This window comes from Lemur catta, chromosome 20, assembly GCF_020740605.2.
Source record: "Lemur catta isolate mLemCat1 chromosome 20, mLemCat1.pri, whole genome shotgun sequence".
In the NCBI taxonomy this organism is placed as follows: domain Eukaryota; kingdom Metazoa; phylum Chordata; class Mammalia; order Primates; family Lemuridae; genus Lemur; species Lemur catta.
Genome location: NC_059147.1, coordinates 34,263,844 through 34,291,316, shown reverse-complemented (window position 1 = coordinate 34,291,316; position 27,473 = coordinate 34,263,844). Strand labels below are relative to the sequence as shown.

The 27,473-nt window shown below is 59.1% G+C and overlaps 1 protein-coding gene and 1 long non-coding RNA gene across 8 annotated transcripts in view; one reads left to right on the top strand and one right to left on the bottom strand.

Annotated features, from left to right (window-relative positions):
• ANKRD11 (ankyrin repeat domain containing 11) overlaps positions 1–16,512 on the top strand; it is a 160,468-nt gene extending 143,956 nt beyond the window's left edge. For all 6 annotated transcript variants that reach the window (XM_045533842.1, XM_045533841.1, XM_045533843.1 and 3 more), the window contains 6 exons: positions 1,899–2,046; positions 2,485–9,023; positions 11,433–11,531; positions 11,606–11,749; positions 13,666–13,758; positions 15,493–16,512. In XM_045533842.1, the coding sequence (XP_045389798.1) occupies positions 1,899–2,046; positions 2,485–9,023; positions 11,433–11,531; positions 11,606–11,749; positions 13,666–13,758; positions 15,493–15,678 (7,209 nt within the window). In that variant the 3' untranslated portion in view covers positions 15,679–16,512. The remainder of the gene's footprint in view (positions 1–1,898; positions 2,047–2,484; positions 9,024–11,432; positions 11,532–11,605; positions 11,750–13,665; positions 13,759–15,492) is intronic.
• Positions 14,103–26,069, bottom strand: LOC123625394. Of its 2 annotated transcripts, none has more exons than XR_006730487.1 (5): positions 25,780–26,069; positions 17,466–17,586; positions 16,997–17,159; positions 15,475–16,724; positions 14,103–15,342 (listed from the first exon to the last, which is right to left on the bottom strand). It is a non-coding gene; the product is annotated as an uncharacterized LOC123625394 (long non-coding RNA). The 2 variants fall into 2 exon arrangements; XR_006730486.1 differs by having other exon boundaries at positions 14,103–14,787.
• Positions 26,070–27,473: the final 1,404 nt, after the last annotated feature.

Below are 27,473 nucleotides of genomic sequence, written 5' to 3'. Positions count from 1 at the left end.
GGCACACAGGCCGAGAGAATGGAGCTGAGGAAGGTGACCGTTGTGAGCAGCCCGGGGACAGGGAGCACAGGGAGGACGTGGCCTCCACGGGCACACGGCTGCTGCCTGGTCGGAGGCCAGAGACCTAGGCGATGTGCCCGGCCCACCTCGCCTGCTGGAAAGCGGGGCTGGCGCACAGGTGCTGGGGTCTAACTGGAACTGCTGCCAGCAGCCCCGTGCAGAGCCCTAGCCCCAGCCAGGACAGCCTGAATGTGGGGGGAGACGGCCCTGCCTGTCGAACGTCCTAGTGCTGTGCAGCAGCCCCTGCTTGGCCATTGCAGGAGATGCCAGGAACCCCCAGCATCTGGGTGCAAGGAATGTAGTTTGGGGGACAGGGCGTGGTGAGGGGCTCTGAATTAACAGGTTTGTGAAACAACTGGGGAAAATCTAAACACTGAGTGTGTATTTGATGTTAAAAAATTACCGTTAAATTTTTAGTTAATGATAACAGCACTATGGTTTGTTTTATTTGTTTTTTAAGGGCTCTTTGAGAAAAACACTGACAAAGCTGATGCCATGTCTGGGATTTGCCACACAGTACCTGGGGGGAGTGGGCAGGGAGTGACATGAGGCTGGGGTGGGGGTCCTCCTTTCAATCTTTATTCCTCTGTAATTATCATTTTTAAACTTTTTATTATGGAAAATGTCAAATACCGTGGAAACATGGTGAAGTAGGAAGCTAATGGCCCCCAGGCTGTCCCTGTGTGACCCTGGCACCTGCGGGTGTGTGGCTCCGTGTGGGGACGTGGTCCGGATCACCTGGGCAGGCACAGAGTGACCCCCTGGGTCCTTAGAGCTTGAGAGCCTCTGCTGGCTGGGTCAGAGCCCAGAAGCAGCAGGAGCCAGGTGGACCCCGACCTGCACTGCTGGCCTCAGAGGAAGGGGCCAGCAATTGGTGGCACCAGCAGCTGGGGACGCGGCCCTCAGTCCTGCCCCTGCAAGGAGCTGAATTCTGCCAGCGACTCGCGTGGTGGGAGAGGAAGGAGCCGGCCCTGCTGGCACGTTGGCATTAGCCCGGCCAGGGAGGCTGGCTGTGGACCTCTGACCTCCAGAGCTGTGAGCCTGGGCTGTGGTGACGTGTCACCGCAGCTGTAGGACACTGGTGCACACAAAGCTCTGTGCTGGTCGAGCAGTGTGGAGTACAACATGCTACGTGGAAATAGAGTCTGTGAGTGACAAGAGTTTACACAAAACTTCATTAAAGACTCTTTGAACGCTCTAATCTCAGACTGGACTAAAGTTGAGATTAAATTTAATTACTTGAGCTCACTGAGTCGCTGTCTTGGGCGTGTGGAGCACACACAGTGGAACGGAGTTGTTGGAATGTCACCGTGGGTGTTTTGTCCTTCCTGTGACCATTCTTACCGTGTAAAATCAAGCAAGGAAGAGGTTATTTTATTTCCTAATGTAAATGAAAATAAAAAATAAACTGGCTTGCAGAAACTTGGTATTTGTTTCCTCTGTTTTGTGTCCCCACCCCCACCCCAATAAAAACTCCCCCCTAAGCTGCCAGAATTTTCCACGACCACCTGGGCTCTGCAGTGCTGGCCCGTGGTTGGTGGGAGGGGACAGCCTCTGAGAAGACTCGTGGGCAGTGTCCGGTCGCCACAGAGGAGTGGTAGGAAAACGCCCCGGAGCCAGGCAGAGGCCCGCCGCCCCCTCGGAAGAGGGACGGCCTTGCCGGGCGCACAGAGACCCCCTCAGACAGTGGCTGTGCGCACAGCACCCGCACACTCGGACCTCCAGGGGCTGCTCTCGGGTTGAACACGGGGGTCTTGCCGTGGCGGTGGTTACATACAGAAGTGACAGAGCGGGCGTGTTCCAGATAGCTCGCTGACGCGGCTGCCCGTGTTTTGCAGGTGGTGAAGCTGCTGCTGCGCTACGGAGGGAACCCTCAGCAGAGCAACAGGAAGGGCGAGACGCCATTGAAAGTAGCCAATTCCCCAACCATGGTGAACCTCCTGCTGGGCAAAGGCACCTACACGTCCAGTGAAGAGAGCTCGACGGGTGAGTTGGGTGGGCTGGGGAGCGGGGGCGGGGTGCTTTCTGTTACTGCCGTGATGGCAGGAGCAGCGCTGCAGCGTTGGCTTGTGGTGTTGCGTCTGCAGATCTGCACACACCGTCCCCAGGAACTTGGGACGCGGGAGCCCTTGCCCAGGGGTTTCACTGCCGAGAAGCCCGTGGTGTCACTGCTAAGGTGCCAGGCCCGTCTCTGAGCAGACCTGTCTTTGGTTTTCTTCCACCTGTGGTTGGTCTCAGGTTTCACTGGGTGGAGAGCAGTTGCCAGGCGCAGGGTGTGGGCGGCCAGGTCTCCCTCCCTCCCTGGGGTGACCGGGCTTTGGGGAGGTCTTTCTGCAGGGCTCGTCCGCAGAGCTGCCTTTCCCTGGCTGTTGCCAGGGAGTTGTTTAGAACCCGCTTCTGACCTCTCCCTTCCTGCCCCCACAGAGAGCTCAGAAGAGGAAGACGCCCCCTCCTTCGCACCCTCCAGTTCCGTGGACGGCAACAACACGGACTCTGAGTTTGAAAAGGGCCCCAAGCACAAGGCCAAGAATCCAGAGCCGCAGAAAACGGTGACCCCCGTCAAGGACGAGTACGAGTTTGACGAGGATGACGAGCAGGACAGGGTCCCTCCAGTGGACGACAAGCACTTGCTAAAAAAGGACTACAGGAAAGAGGCCAAGTCAAGTAGTTTCGTTTCTATACCCAAAATGGAAGTTAAAAGTTACACTAAAAACAATACGATTGCACCAAAGAAAGCGTCCCATCGCATCTTGTCAGACACGTCGGACGAGGAGGACGTGAGCGCCGCCGTGGGGACGGGGGAGAAGCTGAGGCTCTCGGCGCACACGATGCTGCCTGGCAACAAGACGCGAGAGCCGGCAAGTGCCAAGCAGCAGAAGGAGAAAAACAAAGTGAAAAAGAAGCGAAAGAAGGAAACAAAAGGCAAAGAGGTTCGGTTTGGAAAGAGGAACGACAGGTTCTGCTCCTCGGAGTCCGAGAGCGAGTGCTCGGAGAGCGAGGAGGACGACAGGGGCTCCGTGGGGAGCTCCAGCTGCCTCAAGGAGTCCCCCCTGGTGCTGAAGGACCCCTCCCTGTTCAGCTCCCTGTCCGCCTCCTCCACCTCGTCCCACGGGAGCTCCGCAGCCCACAAGCCCAACCACACGGACCAGCACGCCAAGCACTGGCGGACAGACAATTGGAAAACCATTTCTTCCCCTGCCTGGTCTGAGGTCAGCTCTTTATCGGACTCCACAAGGACGAGACTGACCAGTGAGTCTGATTACTCCTCTGAGGGCTCCAGCGTGGAGTCGCTGAAGCCGGCGCGGAAGAAGCCGGAGCACAGGAAGAGGGGCGGGCTGCAGAGCGCCCTGTGCGAGAAGAAGAACTCCTTCCACCCCGCCGTGGACGGCGTCATCCCCAAGCTGGACAAGGAGGGCAAAGTCATCAAAAAACACAAAACAAAACATAAACACAAAAACAAGGAGAAAGGACAGTGTTCGGTCAGTCAGGAGCTTAAATTGAAAAGTTTTACTTACGAGTATGAGGACTCCAAACAAAAACCAGAGAAGGCTATACTTTTAGATAACGATATTTCCACTGAAAATAAGTTAAAAGTATTAAAGCACGACAGAGACCATTTTAAGAAAGAGGAGAAACTTAGCAAAATGAAATCAGAAGAAAAAGAATGGCTCTTTAAAGATGAGATGATAAAAGTCTCCAAGGAGGAAAAGTCCCTAAGGAGAATCAAAGACATGAACAAAGACGTTGGCAGGTCTTTCCGAGAAGAGAAAGACCGTTTGAATAAAGCGGAGAAGGAGAAATCTGTGAAGGAGAAGTCTCCGAAAGAAGAAAAGCTGAGACTCTACAAAGAGGAAAGAAAGAAAAAGTCAAAAGACCGGCCCTCAAAATTAGAGAAAAAGAATGATTTAAAAGAGGACAAAATTTCAAAAGAGAAGACTTTTAAAGAAGATAAAGACAAACTCAAAAAAGAAAAAGTTTATAGAGAAGACTCTGCTTTTGATGACTATTGTAACAAAAACCAGTTTCTGGAGAACGAAGACACCAAATTCAGCCTTTCCGACGACCAGCAGGAAAGGTGGTTTTCCGACTTGTCCGATTCATCCTTTGATTTCAAAGGGGAGGACAGTTGGGACTCGCCAGTGACGGACTACAGGGACATCAAAAGTGACTCTGTGGCCAAGCTGATCTTGGAGACGGTGAAGGAGGACAGCCGGGAGCGGAGGCGAGACAGCCGGAACCGGGAGAAGCGAGACCACCGAGACGCCTTCTTCCGAAGGAAGGACAGGGACTACCTGGATAAGAACTCCGAGAAGAGGAAAGACCAGGCGGAAAAGCATAAAGGCCTGTCCAGCTACCTTTCAGAAAAGGACAAGAAGAGGAGAGAGTCTGCAGAGGGCGGGCGGGACCGGAAGGACCTGCTGGAGGGGGCCAAGGAGCGCAAGGACGGCCGAGCGAAGCCGGACGAGGTGCACCGGGAGGACCCCCGGGAGCACGGCTGCGAGGGCATCTTCAAGGACAAGTCCGACTGCGACTGCGGCAAGAGCCTGGAGCCCTGGGAGAGGCACCACCCCGTGAGAGAGAGGGAGAGGAAGGAGATCCCCGAGAAGGAGAGGAAGGAAAAAATGAAACCAGAGAAATACAAAGATAAGTCCGGCGACAAGGACAAAAATGAAAAATCTATCCTTGAAAAATGTCAGAAGGACAAAGAATTTGATAAATGTTTTAAAGAGAAAAAAGATGCCAAGGAAAAGCATAAAGACATACATGGCAAAGAAAGAAAAGCATCTCTTGACCAAGGGAAAGAAAAAAAAGAGAAGACTTTCCCTGGAATTATCTCAGAAGACTTCTCGGAAAAGAAAGACGAGAAGAGGGGTAAAGAGAAAAGCTGGTACATCGCAGACATCTTCACAGACGAGAGCGAGGACGACAAGGACGAGTACGTGGCCAGCGGGTTCAAGCTCGGCGAGGCCGGCGAGGCGCAGCGGGACGGGCCGCAGGAGCGGGAGGACGCCAGGGAGCCCTGCGCCGCCGACAGGCACAGGAAGTCCTCGGACAAGCAGCACTCGGACAGGCAGAGGGACAGGGAGCCCAGAGACAAGCGCAAGGACAGGGGGGCTGCCGAGGGTGGCAAGGACAGAAAGGAAAAGCTCTTCGACAAGCACAAGGAGAAGAAGGATAAAGAGTCCGCAGAAAAACACAAGGACAGGAAAGACAGGGTGTCGGTGGACTCCACCCAAGAAAAGAAAAACAAACAGAAGCTCCCTGAGAAGGTCGAAAAGAAACACTCTACTGAAGACAAGGCTAAAAGCAAGCATAAGGAGAAGTCGGACAAAGAACATTCCAAAGAAAGGAAGTCTTCGAGAGCCACCGACACGGAGAAGAGCTTGCTGGAGAAGCTGGAGGAGGAGGCGCTCCACGAGTTCCGGGAAGACTCCAACGACAAGACCAGCGAGGTCTCGTCCGACAGCTTCACGGACCGCGGGCAGGACGCGGGGCTGAGCACCCTGCTGGAGGTGTCCTTCGCGGAGCCGGCCCTGGAGGACAAGGTCCGGGAGGGCGGCTGCCTCCCCGAGAGGCTGAAGGAGAAGGAGAGACACCGGCACTCCTCGTCATCGTCCAAGAAGAGCCACGACCGGGAGCGAGCCAGGAGGGAGAAGGCCGAGAAGAGAGAGAAGAGCGAGGACTTCAAGGACCTCGGCAGCAGGAAGGACTCCGGCCAGTGCGAGAAGGACTTCCTGGACGGCGACGCGTTTGCCGTTTCCTACGCTGTGAAAACCGAAATAGAAGATGACTTGGATAAAACCATTGAATTGTTTTCTACCGAAAAGAAAGACAAAAACGATTCTGAAAGAGAACCTTCCAAGAAAATAGAGAAGGAGCTGAAGCCTTACGGATCTAGTGCCGTCAACACCCTGCGGGAGAAGAAGAAGAGGGACAGGCACCGGGAGAGGTGGCGCGACGAGCGGGAGAGGCCCCGTGACAAGCATGCGGACGGGTTCCTGCGGCACCACAAGGAGGAGCCGAAGCCCGCGGCCAGGGACAAGGACAACCCGCCCGGCGCCTGCAAGGACAAGTGCAGGGACGAGGGCCTGAAGCCGGGCGAAGCCAGACTGAAGGAGAGACTCAAGGAGGGCACGGAGAAGGACAAGGGCGACGCAGGGAGGGTCAGCAACGGCAGCGAGAGGCTGGTGCCGCCCAAGGACCCGGGCAAGAGGGACGCGAGGCCCAGGGAGAAGCTGCTGGGCGACGGGGACTTGATGATGACCAGCTTCGAGAGGATGCTGTCCCAGAAGGACCTGGAGATCGAGGAGAGGCACAAGAGGCACAAGGAGAGGATGAAGCAGATGGAGAAGATGCGGCACCGGTCTGGGGACCCCAAGCTCAAGGAGAGGCTGAAGCTGGCGGAGGACGGGCGCAAGAAGGGGCTGGACGCCCCCTCCAAGAAACCGCCGGGGCAGGACCCTCCGTTTAAAGACAGGAAGCTCAAGGAGTCGGCTCCAGCGCCCACCGCTGCCGAAAATAAGCTACACCCGGGACCAGCCGCGGACTCCAAAGACTGGTTCGCGGGGCCCCACGTGAAAGAGGTCCTGCCCGCCTCTCCCAGGCCCGAGCAGAGCCGGCCCACCGGGGTGCCCACCCCCACGTCGGTGGTGTCCTGCCCCAGCTACGAGGAGGTGATGCACACGCCCCGGACCCCGTCCTGCAGCGCCGACGACTACCCCGACCTGGTGTTCGACTGCGCCGACTCCCAGCACTCGCTGCCCGTCTCCGCCACCCCCGCCAGCGCCTGCTCCCCCTCCTTTCTCGACAGGTTCTCTGTGGCTTCCGGCGGGCTCTCGGAGAACCCCGGCCAGACCCCCACGAGGCCCCTCTCCACAAACCTTTACCGCTCCGCGTCCGTGGACATCAGGAGGACCCCCGAGGACGAGTTCAGCGCTGGGGACAAGCTCTTCAGGCAGCAGAGTGTCCCTGCCTCGGCCGGGTACGGCTCCCCCGGGCAGCACCTGCTGGAGGACAAAGCCACCCTGCCCCCGGTGCCCGCAGACAAGTTTGCGTGCCTGTCCCCAGGCTGTTACTCCCCGGACTACGGCGTCCCGTCCCCGCGAGTCGAGGCTCTGCACTGCCCACCCACGGCTGTCGTCACCGTCACCCCAACCCCAGATGGGGTCTTCTCGAGTTTACAAGCAAAATCCTCCCCTCCTCCCAGAGGGGAGCTGTTGGCCCCCTCCCTCGAAGGGGCCCTTCCCCCGGACCTGGGCCTCCCTCTGGACGCCACGGAGGACCAGCAGGCCACAGCTGCCATCATCCCCCCGGAGCCCAGCTACCTGGAGCCCCTGGACGAGGGCCCGTTCAGCACCGTCATCACCGAGGAGCCCGTGGAGTGGGTCCACCCCGCCGAGCAGGCTCTCGCTTCCGGCTTGGTCGCGAGCGCCTCCGAAAACCCCGTCAGCTGGCCCGTGGGGCCGGACATTTTGCTCAAGTCTCCACAGAGATTCCCAGAGTCCCTGCACCCTGCCACCCCAGGGCCTTTCGGCACCTCCGAGCCCCCGTACCCAGTCTCGCCCGTCTCATACCCTTTGCCCGTCACCGAGCCGGGACTGGAGGAGGTCAAGCACGGCTGCGTGGACGTGGTCCCCGCCGCTGTCCCCACCGCGGAAGAAGCAGCTCCTTATGCCCCCCCTTCCCGGCTGGAGTCCTTCTTCAGCAACTGTAAGTCCCTTCCGGAAGCCCCCCTTGACGTGGCCCCCGAGCCCGCCTGTGTAACCACGGCGACCCAGGTGGGAGCCCTGGGGCCCCTGGAAAGCAGCTTCCTGGACAGCGGCCACAACCTGTCTGTGTCTGCCCTTGGCCAGGTGGAGCCCGTGCCCTGGGCCGACGCCTTCGCCACCTCCGAGGACGACCTGGACCTGGGGCCCTTCTCCCTGCCGGAGCTTCCTCTTCAGGCTAAGGATGTTTCCGATGTTGAAACGGAGCCTGTGGAAGAGAGTCTTGCTCCTCCGGAAAAGACTCCTCCAGGGGCCCCCGTGGTCGTGAAAGGTGGGGACGTCCCTGCACTGGTGGCCGAGGAACAGCCAGCACCGCCTCCCGCGCCGGCGTCCGCCCCGCTGCCCGTGGAGCCCGAGCCCGTGGCAGAGGCAGAGCTGGGCGTGGCCCCGGAGGCCACGGCAGAGGCAGAGACTGTGCCGGAAGAGAAGGCCTCGGAGGACGTGGCCGCCAGCTCAGGGCCCGCGCCCATCCCCCCCGAACAGCACCCGCTAGGGGGTGGGGAGGACGGGGCTGAGGCTGAAGAGCCCCCCGCCGCCTCCCCCCGTGCCCCAGACAGCCCTGCCGTGGACAGCACGGTGCGGGTGCACACTGCGGACGGTGCCGGTGCCCAGGACAGCGTGGCCCCCGGCCCGGCCGAAGGCCCCCCGGGCAGTGCCCAGCCGGAAGCTGCAGAACCAGAACCAAAACCTACAGCCGAAGCCCCGAAGGCCCCCAGAGTGGAGGAGACCCCCCAGCGCATGACCAGGACGCGGGCGCAGATGCTGGCCAACCAGAGCAAGCAGAGCACGCCGCCCCCCGAGAAGGAGCTGGGCCCGGCTGCCCCGGCCGCCAGGGCGCGGGGCCGCGTGTGCGAGGACGAGGACGCCCAGGCCCAGCACCCGCGCAAGCGGCGCCTGCAGCGCTCGGGCCAGCAGCTGCAGCCACTGAGCACGTCCACGCGGCAGACGCGGGAGGTGATCCAGCAGACGCTGGCCGCCATCGTGGACGCCATCAAGCTCGACGACATCGAGCCCTACCACAGCGACCGGTCGAACCCGTACTTTGAGTACCTGCAGATCCGGAAGAAGATCGAGGAGAAGCGCAAGATCCTGTGCTACATCACGCCACAGGCGCCTCAGTGCTACGCCGAGTACGTCACCTACACGGGCTCCTACCTCCTGGACGGCAAGCCGCTGAGCAAGCTCCACATCCCCGTGGTGAGTGCCGCCGGCCAGGCCCGCGTGAGCGTGGGGAGGGTGGGAGCCGCGTGGCTGCCGGGCCAGGGTCCCGACCTCCGGGGGCCCCGCACGGCCCCCGCACACCACAGGTCTGGCTGCCCCGTGGGGCGCCCCTTCTTGCCGCTGCCTGAGGTCCCTTTCCAGAGGTGTCCCCAGACCCCCGGACGGCTCTGCCCCTTCACGGGCCTGACCGTCTTGGCCCCTGGAGGAGCCACCAGGATGCGTGTGTCCTGCTGTGCCCGGACAGGCTCCTGCCTGGAGCAGACACACATCAGGGAGGGTCTGGGGCCGCCAGCCGCACGCATGCTGGGCACGGTCGTCCTGAGAGGGGACGTCCAGCCCTGAAGGAAGGTCCCGGCTCAGTCAGTCTGCGAGCGGTGCCTGCTGCCTCTCACCAGAGCCCAGCACCTGCCTTGCCGGGCGGGGCCTGCGGCTTTGCTCCGAGAGCAGTCGGCTGTGGGGAGAGGCCTGTGGTGGTGTTGGAGCCACCTGCCCGGCAGGGACCCTCGCAGGCCCCGCCCTCTCCCCAGCTCTGAGCTCTGAGCGCTGTTCCCGGGAGCAGGGTCCCCCACGGCTGGGGCAGGGGACAGATGGTGGTTTAGGTTACTAGTTTCAGAAAAATCTGCTCTCGGACTTCCATTCAGTAGGACTTTTTGTGCTTTTAGTTTTTTGCTGTTTAAATTTTGGTTATCAAAACAGAATAACGGGACCGCTGTAGAAAGTCTGGAAAGCACAATCAAAAGGTCACTGTGAGCCTCCCAGGCCGCGTCACCCGTGGGTGTTCTGTGCAGCCCCCACCCGCATGCCCTGGTGCTGAGGGCCGACAGCTGTTTCTTGCCAGGCCAGCCGTGTGCGGCAGCAAAGCCGCGGGTCCCGGCGCGTCCTGCCTGGGGTAGCCGAGGAGGGCGGGTGCTCGCAGGGCACCAGGCTGTGCCTTCGTCTGTGCGCCCACCTTGACACCTGGGGTGGCCCAGAGCGTGTCCCTGCCCTGCCGAGGAGCAGGCTGCAGCCCAGGGGACCTTGCCCCGGCCCCCCGCAGGGGCTGGGCCCGTCGAGGCAGAGTGGGTGTGGGGAGCAGATGGGGGTGCGACGAGGGAGGCCTGGGAGACCTAGCCGAGTTTTCAGATTTTTATTTTGAATTAATCTCAGATTGACAGAAAAGTTCAAAGTTCGAAGACCTCAGAGTGTGAACACACCCACGCCCAGCTCCCCTGCGGCTGCGACTCACCAGCCGCCGGGCTGTGAGATTCCGCCACGTGTGCTGGTCTGTGGGTCCACTCCGCGCCGTCCCTCGGGACCTGACGCTTGGCAGGAGCCCTGGGCCCTTGAGTGGGCGGCTGTCCCACGACAGTACCGAGCTGACACGTCTTTGGCGAGAATCCCACAGGCCTGACGTGGAGGCTTTGGTGCCTGGCGTGGGGCTCTTGGTGTGTGAGGATGTGTCGGGACGCTGAGCTGGCACAGCCGGCTTGTGTCTGGGGAGACGCGGGCTGTGCGTGAGTTCTGTTCTCCGACCATCGCCCACGGCCTCAGTGCCCACGGGGGGTCCTGTCCGCACCCCTGCGGGGTCTGCCAGGAAGCCTGGCCCTGCGCTGGGGCTGTCCACCTCACGGCGTCTGTCTCGTAGCGTGTCCTCCCGCCGGGGCTCCCAGGAGCTCTGCAGGGTGCCTCGTCCTCCTTCCCCCCCACACCCCAGGACGAGCCGTCTGGTCTTGCTTTCTGCCCCGCGACCCATCCCTGCCCACACCGCGGGCCTCAGCCTGCCCCGTTCCTTCTCGGTTCCTCCTTTCTCCGAGCGCGAGAGGCCTTGTTCCTATGTCCACGCCGTCTCCTTGCTCACTCTCTGTGAGACCACGTCAGTCTCAGAGGCTCCGCTGGAGACAGTGTGGATGGTGAGGGCTCTGCCCCTCCCTGCATCCAGCTGGGCTCCGCTGTCAGCCTCCGTGTTCCGTTGGGGTCGCTGTCCTGGCGGTGCCCTGGCAGGTCTGGGCGTGTGCGTCCCGCTGTGACTGCTGGATCCGCTGCGCTTTCTCCCCCTGCGCCTCTGCTCCCTGCGCCGCCCTGCTGCTGTCCCTCCCCTCCCGCATCAAGTGCGGCCAGCCATAGACACTGGCACCTCTCACTGTCTTCCCTGCTGGTCTTGCAGCTGCGTGCTGCGCTCCGGGGCAGCCTCAGTAGGGGCACACACACCCCCACCCCCTCATGTCTTGCATCGGCCTGGTTTCCAGGAAATCGCCGGGTGCGTCCCGTGGTGCTGGGGGCCTGGGGCTGGTCTCCAGGGCAGGGTCCCAGGAGGGAGGCAGGCGCGGGGTGGGGACCTGTCTGGATGAGAGTCTGTCCTTGCTGCAGTCTCCAACCCGCTGACTGTCTCTCGCCCTTGGCCTGCAGATTGCGCCCCCTCCCTCCCTGGCGGAGCCCCTGAAGGAGCTCTTCAAGCAGCAGGAGGCAGTCCGGGGGAAGCTGCGTCTGCAGCACAGCATCGAGCGGGTAAGAGGGTCGGCGCGGGGCCTGGGTGCCGGCTGGGCTGCAGGCCGCCCTGGCTCACCCCGCTCCCCCCGCAGGAGAAGCTGATCGTGTCCTGTGAGCAGGAGATCCTCCGCGTCCACTGCCGGGCCGCCAGGACCATCGCCAACCAGGCCGTGCCGTTCAGCGCCTGCACCATGCTGCTGGACTCGGAGGTCTACAACATGCCGCTGGAGAGCCAGGTGGGGCCCTCCCCATGCCTGGGGAGGAGCTGGGGCCACGCAGGGCCTGGCTGCAGGCCGGGCACCCAGGTGGCACGAAGCCCAGTCCCCACCCTCCCCACACGTCACAGATTGTGCACGTTGACTGGAAGCTTCCCAGGCCTCCCTGTGCCCGGCACCTCTCTGGGGCTGGAGAGTCACTGGCCTGCCCGAGCCTCCCTGCACCTGGGCAGGGACAGCCCCTCCTGGGCAAGCCTCGGGCCACTGGGTGGGACCCAGCACGGTGCAGTCACTTAGAGTCTTTTGAATCTCCTGAGACACTTGTCCTCGCAGCTGGGAGGCCCACGGGGGCTGTCGCTGGGACGGAGGGGTCCCCGGCTGATGGTGGTGGCCAGGGGCCAAGAGGACACATGTCCCTTGGTGCCCAAGGGTGCCCAGCAGAGCTTCTCACCGCTGTGAACACACATCCCTCTCGTGTGGGCGGGTGGCACTCACTGTCTTGGGAGCTGCCTCGTCTTGCGATGCTCCCTGCACCCCAACCCCAGCTGCCCCCAGGTCCGGTTTGTCCCCTGTTGCCATGACCTGTGCTGAAGCCTGTGACACAGGCACGGCCCCTACCTCTTCTGTCCCCCGGGTAGGACTTGGCTGGCCGGGGCTGGCTCCTCCTGTCTACCTGGGAGGGGCCCCGCGGACTGGGGACCCCCAGCAACCTCTGCCCCATCCGTGTTTGTGTCTCAGGCCCCACGTGCCCTGGGGACTCTGGTTCTCGCTGCCATCTGCCCAGCTGAGGCCACACAGCCCCTCGTCACAGCTGCCCCCCAGCCCGTGACCCCCCAGCGGCGTGGGCTCCTGCTCAGCGCGGCTCACGGGGACCATGGGGCCCCCAGGGATTCTGTGTCCGTCCAGAGTTGGCCCCATGGCAACACACGGCGGTTTAGTGGTTTTTAGTGTAAAGCTTTCTTAATGCATTAAAGGTCTTCCTCGCCTTGAGGATAGGTACACCTTACAGACTTTCCCCATTTAGCATATCATGTACAGTGACAAGTGTTTTTTAAAGTAAAACATTTGTATAAAGTAAGCTATGAAACCAAAGGTTTAGTTGAGGACTTGATGATTACTTCAGGGATTGAATATTTAGAAGTTTTGCCTTTTGCACCCAAAGTAAAAAAGAAACTACTGATTTTTAATGAATTTTTTGGGTCACTTCTGAATGTCAAGGAAGAGAGAAGGTCTTGGGCTGTGGCCTCTTCCCTTCCGGGTTGGTGCCCAGCTGGGGTCCCAGGAGGGCGCGGGCGAGGCTGTGCAGGGGAAACACGTTCTTCTCGGGACACGTCGGCTGCCTGACGCTCCAGGGACCCCAGAGCTGTGTCGGCCGCGCGGCGCAGCGGCTCCTCCTCAGCAGGGGTTCCCGGGGCTCCCTGTTTGCAAACCACAGTCCAGGCGGGTGACGATGAGCTGGAGGAGAAGTCAGGGTAGCAGTTCGTAAAGACACTGACCCCACGCTGCTCCACCTCAGGCCTCAGATTTACTTTTCAAGGAAGAAAAATTTCCTTTTTAAAAAGGGAAGAAATTGAAACAGATGCCACCACCGGCTTCCCCGTGAACCCTCCGCCACTCCTCAAACCTGGGGGAAAGGAGGTGGAGGCCAGGGCACCTTCTCCATCCCCTCCCAGGGCAGGGGGACACAGCACACACTAGGAACGCCCTCGCCTGGGGACGGGCGCTTCTCTGAGCTCTGACTGCCCTCGGGCGGCCTGGCCCAGACAGGCCCCAGCAGGCCGGGTGGCCCCGGGGCTGAGCCTGAGGCCTGCGGCGCCTGGGAGGCCTGGCCCCCTGCATGGTGTCACTGCCGGGGAGGAGGGTCAGGCCGCAAGTGGGGTCTTCCTGTGGCCATCTCCACGCCCTCACTCACCACGCACACTTGCTTGACCCCGCAGGGTGACGAGAACAAGTCCGTGCGGGACCGGTTCAACGCGCGTCAGTTCATCTCCTGGCTCCAGGACGTGGACGACAAGTACGACCGCATGAAGGTACGTGTCGTGTGTCCCTCCCAGAGCCACGGCTGGGTCCACAGCTGGAGGTGCCCAGGCCCTCGGGGAGCCCAGGTTCCGCCCGTCCATCTAGTGGGTGGTGAGTGGCTCTGGCACCAGCTGTGGGACCTGACCCTGAGCCCTCCTCAGAGGTGACAGTGCTCGCCCCCCTGCTGCTCTGGAGAGCGCTGGCCAGAGCAGCCGCCCAGAGCATGGGCAGGAGGTGGGCAGGTGAGCGGTGCCAGGCAGGTGCCCCTCAGATCCACTGAGAAACTAGGAAAAACAGTAACTTACCAGTTACAAAATTGAAGTATAGAGGTCAGCTTCCCCCCCCCCCCCCCCCCCGCCCAATATACTGTTGCCCCCTCAGAGCGAGGGGGAGGACGCAGAGCTCCTGCCCCCACCACAGTGTCTGGGAGTGAGGTGGCCTTGCCAGGGGCAGCCTGCCCTGGCCCTCCTAGCTGAGTGCCGGCAGGTGCCGTGCCGCGCTGCGTGCCGGCGGGGACAGAGAGCAGCAGGAGAGGGAGCGACCGGCCCCACTCGGCGTGTGAGCCAGGGGCGTCCCAGGGCCTCAGCCCCTGCGACACAGGTGCTGTGAGCTGGGGGGAGACCAGGCTCCACAGACACGTGAGATTTCACTGCTTTTACCAGACACCTGTAAACAAAGCTGTGACAACTGTTAGTTTTATAAATATACAGGGAATACTTTATTTTCAAAAGGTTTGATTACATTAAAGATAGACTTTGTACATTAAAAATACCAGGTAAGTAAGGTTACTTTATTAATGTAAGAAGAACTCTTACAGTTGAATAGAAAAGGTGGTAGTGTCTTTACACAATGTTTCTTTCTATCCACCAAGGAGATAAAATGGCCAAATCTTAATGAAAAGATATTCAGTGTAACAGTTAATTTCAGAGCCACAGATTAAATGAGATGCCACTTACCAGGGGAGGTGTGGGGTTGGGGACAGTCTCCTTGCCCTGCTGGCAGAGGTGCCGCTTGGTAGGATTTTGTTAAGTAGACAGTATCTGTCAAATTTCAAAGTTAGGGATGTATGTAAAAATATTCTCTGGCAGTAACCTGGAAACCCAGGGGTCCAGCCATAATTCTGCTACTCAGTGGATTCCGGGAGAGTTCAGAGGGCCGTGCAGGCCTGGCCTGAGGCTGCACAGTCGTGTCGGCTGGGCCCGGCCTGAGGCGCTGTCTGGGCTGTGAGCTCTGGTCCGTGCAGCTGCGCAGATGCACGGGGAGAGAATGTGGAGACACAGACCCCACGTGACAGCAGACGGGCTGTTTCTGGAGGATCGTGAGGAGTATTTCCCCATCCTCAGCGATCACAGGCTGAGCATGGCCCCCTCCTGGGCCGGGCCTGAGCTCCCCAGTGTGTCTGCCCCAACCCAGGGCTCCTACGTGCACCTCCACGTGGCACAGTTTCTACCGCAGATGCAAATGAAACAGTATCACTGGCCACAAACCATTGTAAAACGAAACTCTTAGGAGATTCTTGCAAAGGGTGGACCCAGGTCAGCAGGTGGGGGCCTCACACAGCAGGGGTGGGGCCAGACCCCCTCCACAATCGGCATCTGCCAAGCAAAGAGGTGGATGCCGTGGTCCCCGGTGTGCCAGGGGGCCGTCCTGCAGGGAGTGGGGGCTCAGGTCCAGACCCCCGTGTGGTAGCCAGGTTGGGCTGGGCAGGGGCCCTGCGCTCCGCTCACCCTGCTGTGTGTCCGCAGACCTGCCTCCTGATGCGGCAGCAGCACGAGGCCGCGGCCCTCAACGCCGTGCAGAGGATGGAGTGGCAGCTGAAGGTGCAGGAGCTGGACCCCGCCGGGCACAAGTCCCTGTGCGTGAACGAGGTGCCCTCCTTCTACGTGCCCATGGTCGACGTCAACGACGACTTCGTGCTGCTGCCAGCGTGACACCCAGTGAGGGCCGCGCGATCCGCTGCGTGCTGCTGCTGAGCCCTGGAGGAGCACAGTGTCCACCCGACAGGGACACCCCAGACACCACCTTGGCCATGGCGTCTCCGTCCCTCCAGACTGGCCCGGGCGTCAGCGAGGTGGGACACGTCTTTGCTCTGACACCAGCTGCTGCGGGGCCAGGCCCCGGCGCACAGTCTGCCAGCCAGGCCGGGGAGGAGGCCACGCAGACTCGGCGGCTTCCGTCCCCGAGAACGGTGGCCCTCGGCCCTGCGTTCAGCCGACTGCAGAGGCGTTTCAGGAGCTGCAGGACAGAGCGCATTTTTAGAATTTCCTGTTCCATTCTGATCCGCTAAAGGAAATAAAAAGTTAAGGCGTCCACCTCACAGTGACCTCCAGGTCAGAGGGCAGGAGAGCGTCCCGGCCGTGCTCTTGTTGCCGTGGAGCTGCCGCTGGCCTCAGACCGGGACGGGGACGCTGAGCAGGAGCCGGCCGCGCCCCGCCTGGCCCAGAGGGAGTGAGCCGGACTCTCGATAGTGTTTTTAATGGAGTCAAATCCACGTGGTTTGTATATTTTTCCTTTAATCTTGGGCATTTTGTTTCTCTTTCTGAGAACATAACTTGAAACACTACAGAGCCAATAATCATATAAAAAGTGTATCCGTAAACGCTGTACAGTTTTATATACATTCACAATGTACTTTTGCTGCCTTCTAGATAATTTATTTTGCAACACATTACTGCACAGTTGTAAATAACTTATGTACTGTAACATCACTCTCAGTTATGTGTAAAGAAATAAATTAATTAAAATGCTCTTGTACATGTACAGTCCCTGGGCAGCCCTGTCCACTTGCAAACTCGAGTGTCTTCCGTGTGTTTTCCTCACAGAAACAAATTATAATTTCCCTCCCTTCCTGTCCTTACCTGGGACCCCTGCGAAACCGCCTCCTCCTCCCATAAGCCAGCGAGGCTGCATGTCCCCTGTGAGACCGTCCCTCACGGTGGCCTGTGCTCAGGTGCAGACGGGCAGAGCTGCAAGGGGCCTGCAAGAGACAGGAGGGTCACGCCCTGCGGGTCTGAGCACCGCAGCCCTGGAGAGACAGGGACTGTGGCCAGGCTGGGCTCCCTGCCACCAACAGAGCCGCCTGAGCTGCCCCCAGCGGGCAGTGAGGCCGAGACTCTGCCGCTGGCACTGGGTCCCCCTGCAAGGGCCCCTGTGCTGGCAGGAAAGCTGGGGCGAGCGTGGGGGACAGGGAGCGGCCCAGGTGCAGCCTGGGGTTGCTGGGGTGGGCGTGAAAAAGCTGTGTGCTTTTACCTTGGGGGGTGGGCGAGGCCATCTCTGCTCCCTGTGTGTCCCGTGCCTGGGGTGGGGGCGGGGCACTCGCAGCTTCAGAAGGGACCCTCAGAGCGGCGGGCACACCTGTGCACCAGAGGGGACTTGGCTGCTGGTCACTGTGTCCCCTGCAGAGCAGCCGGACCTGGGAGGGGCCCCAAGTCCTTTGAGTTTCCCTGCAGGGCCTGGTGAGGCCCCGAGGGCTGGGGGACAGCCCTCCCCCCAACACTCGCCCTCCCACCCACACAGGAGCTTCCGGAATCCCTGCCTGTCCCCTCAGGGCCCGTCCTTGTGCTGGGAGCGGGTGGGAGGTGCCGTGGAAAAGCCAGAAAGTCCCAGTATATTTTTTCTAGACTTAAACTAGCTGTTGTTTTCTGTCCTGAGTCACAGAACTCTGATCCCAGTGACACTTGCTGTAAGCTCCGCTTTTCCTAAAAACACCCGGACTCACCCTGTGCACGGGAGGCTCCTGGCGACCGCGTTTGCAGGTCGCTGCTGTGGCTGCCCGTCCAGCGCCCGCGGCCGCTCGCCCAGGTGTGAGCAGCTCCGCTCCACACGCCTGCCAGGGTGCCCTGCGAGACAAATGACAAAGGCTAGTGTCCCGGGGACAACATGCCGAGGGGACTCTGCCAGCAGGCGCTCGGCCACTAGTCCGCCCTGTCGCAGGGCACCGCCCTCAGGCATGTCCCCGCACACGCTGGCACCGCGCAGACCACACCGTCTGCCGTGGTCAGACGTCCCGGCCAAGATGCGCTGGAGCCGTCCCTGAGGGGCAGCTGAGGGGTGACGTGGCCCGGAGGGCTCCCGCGTGGGCGGAGGGGCAGGCATGGGGGTGGGGCTGGGGCTTCCCAGGGGGAGGGGGAGGGGAGAGCGGGGGAGGGGTCAGTACCTCAGCCCCGGCCACAGGACACCACAGTCCCCACCGCAAGGGGCCCTCACCAGACCTCGTCACTGAGAAACAAACGCCCTGTCAGTCACCCGGTCCCAGCAACAGAAGACAGACTTTGCCACCTACGGGGCTGAGGCCCTGTCACCAACTCACCGGGACAAGGGGCCGGTGGCACCCCTGACACGAGTGCTGTGGGATTTGGGGAACCAACTGGCCTCCCCTCACGGAAACCACGTCTGTGCCTTCCTGTCCCAGGTCACTGCCCCGTCAGGACCCCACACGCAGACCCTCCCCAGTCTGAAGGGACCCCGAGGTGGCCCAGGATGGCAGGAAGGCCTGTCCAGGGACAGCCATGAGTCCCCCGGCACCTGGGTCCCAGTGGCGCAGGCTTTGGGCCCAGCAGCCCTCCGTACACCCCCTGAGCACCGGCTGTCGGGTGGGCGGCTGACACCAGCCCGTGCGCGCTGCGCCCCCGAGTCCCACGCACAGTCCCTGGCACGGTCACGTCCTCGCTGAGATGGAGACGGCACCTTCACGCAGGCGGCCGGGACTTCGGCCGGGGACGTGGCTGCTCGGCCCCTGCCCACAGCCGGGGGGGACGGGCCCTGCTGGGGGGGCAGCAACAGCACCAAACGCTTCCTCTCCCGGTTTGGGCCCCTGAGGTGGGGGACTCGGGTCGGGGTCGCACCGCACAGCCCCGGCCACCAACACCGGGCGGAGGACACGTGTGCGGGGTCTTCCCTCCACCTTGGCGAGAGCCACGGGGACGAAAGCTCCAGCAGGGCAAAGGGCACGCCCTTTACCCCGGGCGCTGACCTCCAGGCCGGGGGGTTCCCACCTCCCTGCTGGTGATTCGGGGAAATCAGAGGCCACGACCTCTCCAACAACACTGCCTGTGTAGACCTAAAACACCAATGGCTTCTCCTTCCAGTGTCCATCGGGGACCGGGTCGGGGACAGGTGGTGAGCCGGGACCCCTGGTGACAGCGAGTCCAGGACGGCTCTGAAGGCGCAGACGCCCCCCCCCCCCGCCTCCCACCCCCACCGGGGGCCCTGGAAGCCCCGAGCCCGGGCCGCGCCGGAGACTGACTCAACCGCAGGTCCCCGCGGCCCACGGAGGCCGTGGGCTTCCAGGATGGGAACGGCCACCTGGGCGTGGCCCCGCAGATCTCTCGGTGGCCTGTGACGCCGGTGAAACCTCGGCCCGGCACAGGCGACGTGGACGTGCCCGGGGACCCCGTCGCACGGGCGTGGCTGCGGTGGGCGTGGCCGCGGTGGGCGTGGCCTGAGTGGGCGTGGCTATGGCAGGCGTGGCTGCGATGGGAGTGGCTGTGGTGGGCATGGCTATGGCGGGAGTGGCTGTGATGGGAGTGGCTGCGGTGGGCGTGGCTCTGATGGGCGTGGTTGAGATGGGAGTGGCTGGGGTGGGCGTGGCTGTGATGGGAGTGGCTGCGGTGGGCGTGGCTCTGATGGGCGTGGTTGAGATGGGAGTGGCTGGGGTGGGCGTGGCTGTGATGGGAGTGGCTGCGGTGGGCGTGGCTCTGATGGGCGTGGTTGAGATGGGAGTGGCTGGGGTGGGCGTGGCTATGGCGGGCGTGGCTGTGATGGGAGTGGCTGGGGTGGGCGTGGCTGTGATGGGCGTGGCTGCAGGGCTGAGGCCGCCTTTCCCGGTAGCATTTGGCAGAGGAAACAGTCTTTGCGCTGGACGGTCCCTCACTAAAAGCCTCCCACACGGAGAAGCAGGACAGAGACAGAGACAGAACGTCCTGGCACCGGGACCGCAGGGACACAGCACAGTCCCAGCAGCACCCCCAGGAGGACAGGGAGGGAGCAGAAGAGACACCTGCAGACAAGCTCAGACACCAAGTCACAGGCCTGGGAAGCTCAAGGGACACCGAGCAGGAAACGGCAGAAGAGCCACAGCTCGGCCCGTCGGGTTCAAGCTTCCGAAAATCAAAACTAATGAAAAACTCCTAAAGGATCTGCAGGAAAAAGACACCAGACCCGCAGGGTAGGATTCCCCCTGACGTCTCCTCAGAAGCCACGCGAGCGGTAAGACAGTGGGGTAGAACATTCACCGTGTTGAGACAAAAAAACCCGGCCTAGAAATCTGCACCCTGCAAGATTATCCTTCAGAAGTGAAGGCCAGGCCGGGCGCGGTGGCTCACGCCTGTCATCCCAGCTCTCTGGGAGGCCGAGGCCCGAGGATCACCTGAGCTCAGGAGTTTGAGACCAGCCTGAGCAAGAGCGAGACCTCGTCTCTACTAAAAATAGATGGAAATGATCTGGACAGCTAAAAATATATATAGAAAAAAATTAGCCGGGCATGGTGGCACATGCCTGTAGTCCCAGCTACTCGGGAGGCTGAGGCAGGAGGATCGCTTGAGCCCAGGAGTCTGAGGTTGCTGTGAGCGAGGCTGACGCCACGGCACTCTAGCCCGGGCAGAGCGAGACTCTGTCTCAAAAAAAAAAATTAAAAAAAAAAAGAAAAGAAAAGTGAAGGCGAAACCACGACTCAGACGAAAACCCAGGAGACCGTCACGAGCAGACCTGCCTCGCAGGAAAGGCTGGAAAAGGTTCTTCTGAGAGAAGAGGGCGGATGTAGGTCAGTGCTCAGATCTACATAACGCAAGATAAATAACTTACATGCTTTTATTCTTAATTGACCTAAGAGATAACAGTTTATTCAAAACAGCAGCAACAATGTGTTTGCGTGTGTGGGTGACATGAGGACGGCAGGGCCACGAGGACACAGGGACTGGAGAGGAGCTAGAGTCGCTTTGTTGCTATGAGGCATTTGTGCTGCCTGTGAAGCTGTGAAGTGTCACCCACGTGGGCGTGGATTAGTTGTGAACATGTGCTACAAACTCTAGGGCAACCGCTACATAAAGTAAAAAAAAAAAAAAAATTGTTCAATTAAAACCACAAATAGCTGAGTGGAAGACAAAAATAGGGCCAAAGAACCAGGCATCAGTTAGAAAACAGGACAAATACGGTAGATGTTAATCCAACCGTATCAGTAATCACTTTATTTTATTTAATTTTTAGAGACAGGGTCTCACTCTGTCAGGCAGGCAGGAGTGCAGTGGCATCACCACAGCTGACTGCAGCCTCGAACTCCAGGTTCAAGCGATCCTCCTGCCTCAGCCTCCCACAGAGCCGGGGCTACAGGCGTGTGCCACCGCGCCGGCCCAACTAACCTTTCAAAGAGGAGCAAAGGCCGTGAGACGGAGCGACAGGGGCTTTCTGCACACATGCTGGAACCGCTGGACACAGAGCGCAGAACGATGCGTCTAGACTCAGACCTAAACGTAAAACACGAAGTGAAACTCACAGAAGACAACGTCGGAAGATTTCCCGATGACCGTGGGCTCTTGACTTTTTAGATCTATGACAGAAAGAGCTGATTGAAATTTCTGCTTTGTGAAACACACTGTCAAGAGAATACAAACACAAGCCACAGACCAGGAGAAAATATTCACAAAGGACGTATCTGATAAAGGACCATTACACAATGCAGAGAGAGCTCCTATATTCAGCAATAAAGACAAACAACCCAATTAACAATGAGCCAAAGACTCGGACAGACACCTCTGCAAAGAAGGTAAACTGATGGCAGATAAGCAAACGGAATGGTCACCAGGGAAACACAAATTGCAACAACGAGACACCACTGTATACCCATCAGCATGGACACAATGAGACGCCACCGTATACCCATCAGTGTGGACACAATGGGCTCCTCCACATTTTTTCATGGCTTGAGAGCTCATTTATTCTTAGTGCTAAATGATGTTCCATTATCTGGATGTACCACAGTTTGTTTACCTCAAAAAAAAAAAAAAGTCTACCAAAAAAATCTGTTGTATTTCTATATACCAAAAATGAACAATCTGAAAAGGAAATTTAGGAATAATTTCATATACAATCAAAAAGAATAAAATACTTAGGAATAAAATTAATGAAGGAAATAGAAAACTTGTACACTCAAAACCATGAAACATGTCTGAAAAACTAAAGACCAAATTAAATAAAAAGACATCTTGTGTTCAAGGATTAGAAAACTTAATGTTGTTAAAATGGCAATACTCCTCAAAGCTTTCTATACATTCGATGCAATCCCTACCAAAATCCCAATGGCTTTCTTTTTTGGGGACAGAAATAGAAAGGTGATCCTCAAATTCATATGGAATTACAAGGGACCCCAAATATTCTAAACAATCTTGAAAAAGCATATCAAAGCTGGAGGACTCCCACTTCCCAATTTTAAAACCTAACACGTAGCTACAGTAATAACAATGCTGTAGTGATAGCATAAGGACAGACACACAGATGAATGGAATGAAACTTACAGTCTATGTATAACCACACAATTGATATCATCAGGGAGCCAACATGTTTCAATGGGATGAAGATCGTTTTTTCAACAAATGGTGCTCAGAACAATGGATACGCACGTATAAAACAATGAGGTTGGATGCTTATCTCACACCACGTACAAAAGTTAAATCAAACTGGATCAAAGACCTAAATGTAAAAGGTAAAACTATAAAAATCTTGGAAGAAAATGTAAATCTTCATGACCTTGGATTTGGCAATAATTTCTTACATATGACACCAAAAGCACAACCAAAAAGGAAAAAATAAATTGGACTTCATCAAAATTAGACAGTTTTGTGCATCAAAGGACACTATTAAGAAAGTGAAAAGACAACCCACAGGATGGGAGAAAATATTTGCAAGTCATATATATAAGGATCTAGTATCCAGGCTACAGAAACTCTTACAACTCAACAACAAAAACGCCAACAACCCAATTTTAAAAATGGGCAAAGGACTGGAACAGATTTGGCTCCAAAGAAGATATGCAAATGGCCAATGAGCATGGGAAATAATGCCCAGCATCCTTAGTCATTGGGGAAACGCTAATCAAAACCACAGTGAGATATTTTACATTCACAAGGATGAATTTTTAAAAGGAAGGGAAGAGAGAGTTCCAGGAAGAGGGGTGTGGGGGGCACAGGAACCCGTCCCCCACCTGGACAGCGGTGGCGCTGGCAGAATCTCTGGTGTGACTGACTATCTGGAACTCGAGGCTACGGACGGCTGCAGCGTCCATGGGAGGGACTGTGCTGTTCGTTTTCCACGTGGTTTAAGAGACTAATACAGTTCAGAAAAAGCCAGTAGTAGTCCAAAAGCTAGTATTAATGTCACTTTGGTTTCTAACTCCACATTTCTTCTCCTACATACTTTAAGAGACTAATGCACTTGAAATAACTAGTGTATATTTTTGGGCAGCAACGTATAACGACGCGGGCTGGAGCCGTACAGGCGCGGGTGTGTTTATGTCATGGAAACCAGGCTGGTATACATGCAAATTAGAATGTTACGACTTTGGGAAGTTAAAGGTAATCCCCATGGTAACCACAAAGAAAACAGCTACAGAATATACACAAAAAGAAATAAGAAAGGAATTTGAACATTGCACTACAAAAAAATCAACTAAATATAAAAATAATGCAGGAAACGCAGGATGGCAAAGCTGTGAGGCAGATAGAAAACAAAACGCACAATGACAGAACTGCCTCCTCAGCAGTGTTTACTTTAAGTGGATTAAACTCTCCGGTCACAACACAGAGATGGGCAGAATGCACAAAAACATGTGATCCAACTACATGCTGTCTAGAAGAGGCTGACCAGAGATACAAAGACACAAACAGACTGAAAGTGACAGGACGGAAAAAGATATTCCACTCAATTAGTAACAAAAAGAATGCAGGAGGGAAGGCTACACTATCAGACAAAACAGGTTCTAAATCAAGAAAGGTTACAAGAGACAAAGAAGGACATTATAATATATACTAACAAAAGGTGCAATGCAGCAAGAAGATAACAATTATAAACAGTTATATACCTAATAACAGGCCTTCAAAATATGTAAAGCAAAAAGAGCATTGCAGGGAGAAATAGTTCTGCAATAACCACTGAAGACCTCAACAGCCCACTCAAAACGGACGGGACAACCAAGGGAAGGAAAGTGGGCAGAGAGAGGGCGCGACCAACACAACAAACCAACTCGATCTGACAGACGCGTACAGAACGCTCTGCCCAACACGAAGGGCACATTCCTCTCACGAGCATGTGGGACATTTTCCAAGATAGAACATATGTTAGGTTACAAGTTAAGTCTCAACAGATTTTTTTCCCCTAAACTTTCTGTATTCATCAATGGATTTTTAAAAAATAAAGGATTTTCTCTGACTCCAATGGGATGAAGTTAGAAATCAGTAACAGAAGTAAAACTGGAAAACTGACAAAATTGTGAAAACTAAACAACACAATTTTTAAACAACCTAAGTATCAAAGAGGCGCGCGCGGGGGGCGGGGCTGGGCGCTCAGGTGCGCGGTGGGCGGGGCCTGGGCGCTCAGGTGCGCGGGGGCGGGGCCTGGGCTCTCAGGTGCGCACGTTGCACCTGGTGCACCCGGGCCGCCCGCGCCCTCGGTGACGGCCTCCGCTGCGAGCTCTGGGGGCCTGGCGACCCCGCGCATTAGCTTCTTTTAAAATGTCATTGATGTGAAATTCACATGACATAACACAAACCGTTTCAAAGTGCACAAGTCAGTGTCACTGAATATATTCACAGTGTATGGTACGACCACAGCATTGCATAGTCCTGTGAACTAAAGGCTCCCAGCTGGCTGAATGGAGCCCTCTTGGCCAAGGGGGCCCCAGAAATACCCTAACGCTGGGTTGCTGCCATGAGCGGGGAGGTCAGCCCCGTCACGCCCCTCCCTTCTTGGAGAGCCCTTGGTACCGATAACTCTCCAACAGGCCAAGCCTGGGGCGCAGGCAGTGCCCGGCCCACACGTGCAGGTCGTGGGTTACTCTGCAGACCGCTTGAGTCTGGGTCTGTGCCCAGTATGGGTCCCGTGGCTCCTCTGTGATGAACACACGTCCTTACTTTTAAGTTAAAACATTCCAAGCCTTTACACAAAGCTTCATTTCTGTAACCAATTACAAATCAAAGAAACTTAACCACCTATAACCTGTAATGCCCCCTTCGAGATGTCCTGCCTTTTGGGGCCAAACCACTGTATGCCTCCCCGCATCGATTAATGACTACGCGCAATTCCTGTGTCCCCCGAAACGTATAAAACCAAACCGTTTGCCACTTGAAGTACTATCTGGGGGAAAAATGGAAAAACCAAACTAATCCTGCCTTGGCGAGGCCAGGTGCTCCGGGCTTCAGGGCGTGGCTCTCCTGGCCATGTCGTACATATTTGGCTCAGAATAAATTTCTTTAAATTATTTTACAGAGTCTGGGTTCTTTTATGTTGACAGGAATTTTAATACAAATACGGAGACCATTCGCAAAGCAAAAGAAATCCACCTGGCAGGCCGGGCATGGTGGCTCACGCCTGTAATCCTAGCTCTCGGGGAGGGAGGCCGAGGTGGGCAGATAGTTTAAGCTCAGGAGTTCGAGACCAGCCTGAGCAAGAGCGAGACCCCCCCGTCTCTACTAAAAAAATAGAAAGAAATTATCTGGACAACTAAAACAATGTATATATAAAAAATTAGCCAGGCGTGGTGGCGCATGCCTGTAGTCCCAGCTACTCGGGAGGCTGAGGCAGGAGGATTGCTCGAGCCCAGGAGTTTGAGGTTGCTGTGAGCTAGGCTGACGCCACGGCACTCACTCTAGCCCGGGCAACAGAGTGAGACTCTGTCTCAAAAAAAAAAAAACAACAAAAAAAGTAAAACAAAAGAAATCCACCTGGGCAGCTGCAAAACCTTACGCGTTGTGCAGCGTCCAGTGCGATTTTCCTGTCTCACAACGCTGTTGAAAAAGAACTAGAGTTGAAAATAAACGCGACCTTACTTGTTCTTGGAACCGGAGATTCCGCCGGCGTCGGAGGCTCCGCTCTCCCTACCGAAAGCAGGAATGCGATACCGTTGCCAGCAAATTCACAGAGGCGGATTCAGACTGTGATAAAGTGACCTGGAAGAGGACCTCGCAGACGAATCCTCTGGAAAGTGCTGAAGAAGCAGAGGAAGGCGCAGCGTCCCCGACCCCTGCAGCCCTCCCGGCCTCCCGGCGCTGCCCCGGCCTCAGGGCGGCTCGGGCTCGCGGGGTCGCCAGGCCGGGCGCCCGGGTCCTGGAGCTCCAGCGGAGGCTGCCACGGAGGACGCAGGCGGCCCCGCGCGCACCCGGCGCAACGTGCGCACCTGAGCGCCCAGGCCCCGCCCCTACGCACCTGAGCACCCAGGCCCCGCCCCCGCGCACCTGAGCACCCAGGCCCCGCCCCCGCGCACCTGAGCGCCCATCCCCGCCCCCAGCCCTCCCCGCCCCCGCACACCTGAACGCCCCGCCCCGCCCCCAGTCCCCCCCGCCCCCGCTCACCTGAGCGCCCAGCCCTGCCCCCAGTCCTCCCCGCCCCCGCACACCTGAGCGCTCAGGCCCCGCCCCCGCGCGGGCGCTCCCGCCCCCAGCCCTCCCCGCCCCCCGCGCACCTGAGCGCCCAGCCCCGCCCCCAGCCCTCCCCGCCCCCCCGCGCACCTGAGCACCCAGCTCCGCCCCAGCCCTCCCAGCCCCCCGCGCACCTGAGCACCCAGGCCCCGCCCCCAGCCCGCCCAGCCCTCCCCGCCCCCCGCGCACCTGAGCCCCCAGCCCTCCCAGCCCCCCGCGCACCTGAGCGCCCAGGCCCCGCCCCCAGCCCTCCCCGCCCTCCGCGCACCTGAGCGCCCAGGCCCCGCCCCCAGCCCGCCCCGCCCCCCGCGCACCTGAGCGCCAGGCCCCGTCCCCAGCCCTCCCCGCTCCCAGCCTTCCCCCGCTCCCGCGCACCTGAGCGCCAGGCCCCGCCCCCAGCCCTCCCCGCTCCCAGCCCTCCCCGCCCCCCGCGCACCTGAGCGCCCAGGCCCCGCCCCCAGCCCTCCCCGCCCCCCGCGCACCTGAGCACCCAGCCCCGCCCCCAGCCTTCCCCGCCCCCCGCGCACCTGAGCGCCCAGGCCCCGCCCCCAGCCCGCCCCGCCCCCCGCGCACCTGAGCGCCCAGCCCCGCCCCCAGCCTTCCCCGCCCCGCGCGCAGCGGGCCGCGGATGGAGCGCGAGGTGCGGCGCCGGCCACCGCCTCGTGCTGCCCTGCGTGGCGCTGGGGCTGGCGCTGAGCTCCGAGGCGCCGCTCACCGCGCGGCCCGCGCACCACTGCCGGCCGGACCCGGTGCTGCCGCCCGCGCTGCGCGATGCCAGCCTGCCGCGCCCCGAACCCCTGCCCGCTCCTGCGCTACCCTCAGCCCGCGCCCCGCACCCGCCCAGGCCCCGGGGCGCGGGGTCGGGGCCGGGAACTGGGCGCTCGCGCGGCCGGCCCGGGTCTTCTGCCCGCGGCCTGCTGCGTGTCGCGCTGCGCTTCCCATTCATGGGCCCCTGGGCTTTCCAGATGTGTAAGCAGCGCCCGGCCCGCCGCTCCCGGTGTCGGGCGGCGTCCTGGGGGCTGCCAAGGTGGCTGGGCAGCCCGGGAGCTGGAGGACACAGGCCGGAGGTGCGGGCAGGGAGGCGCCGGTGGTGAGCACGGCCTGGA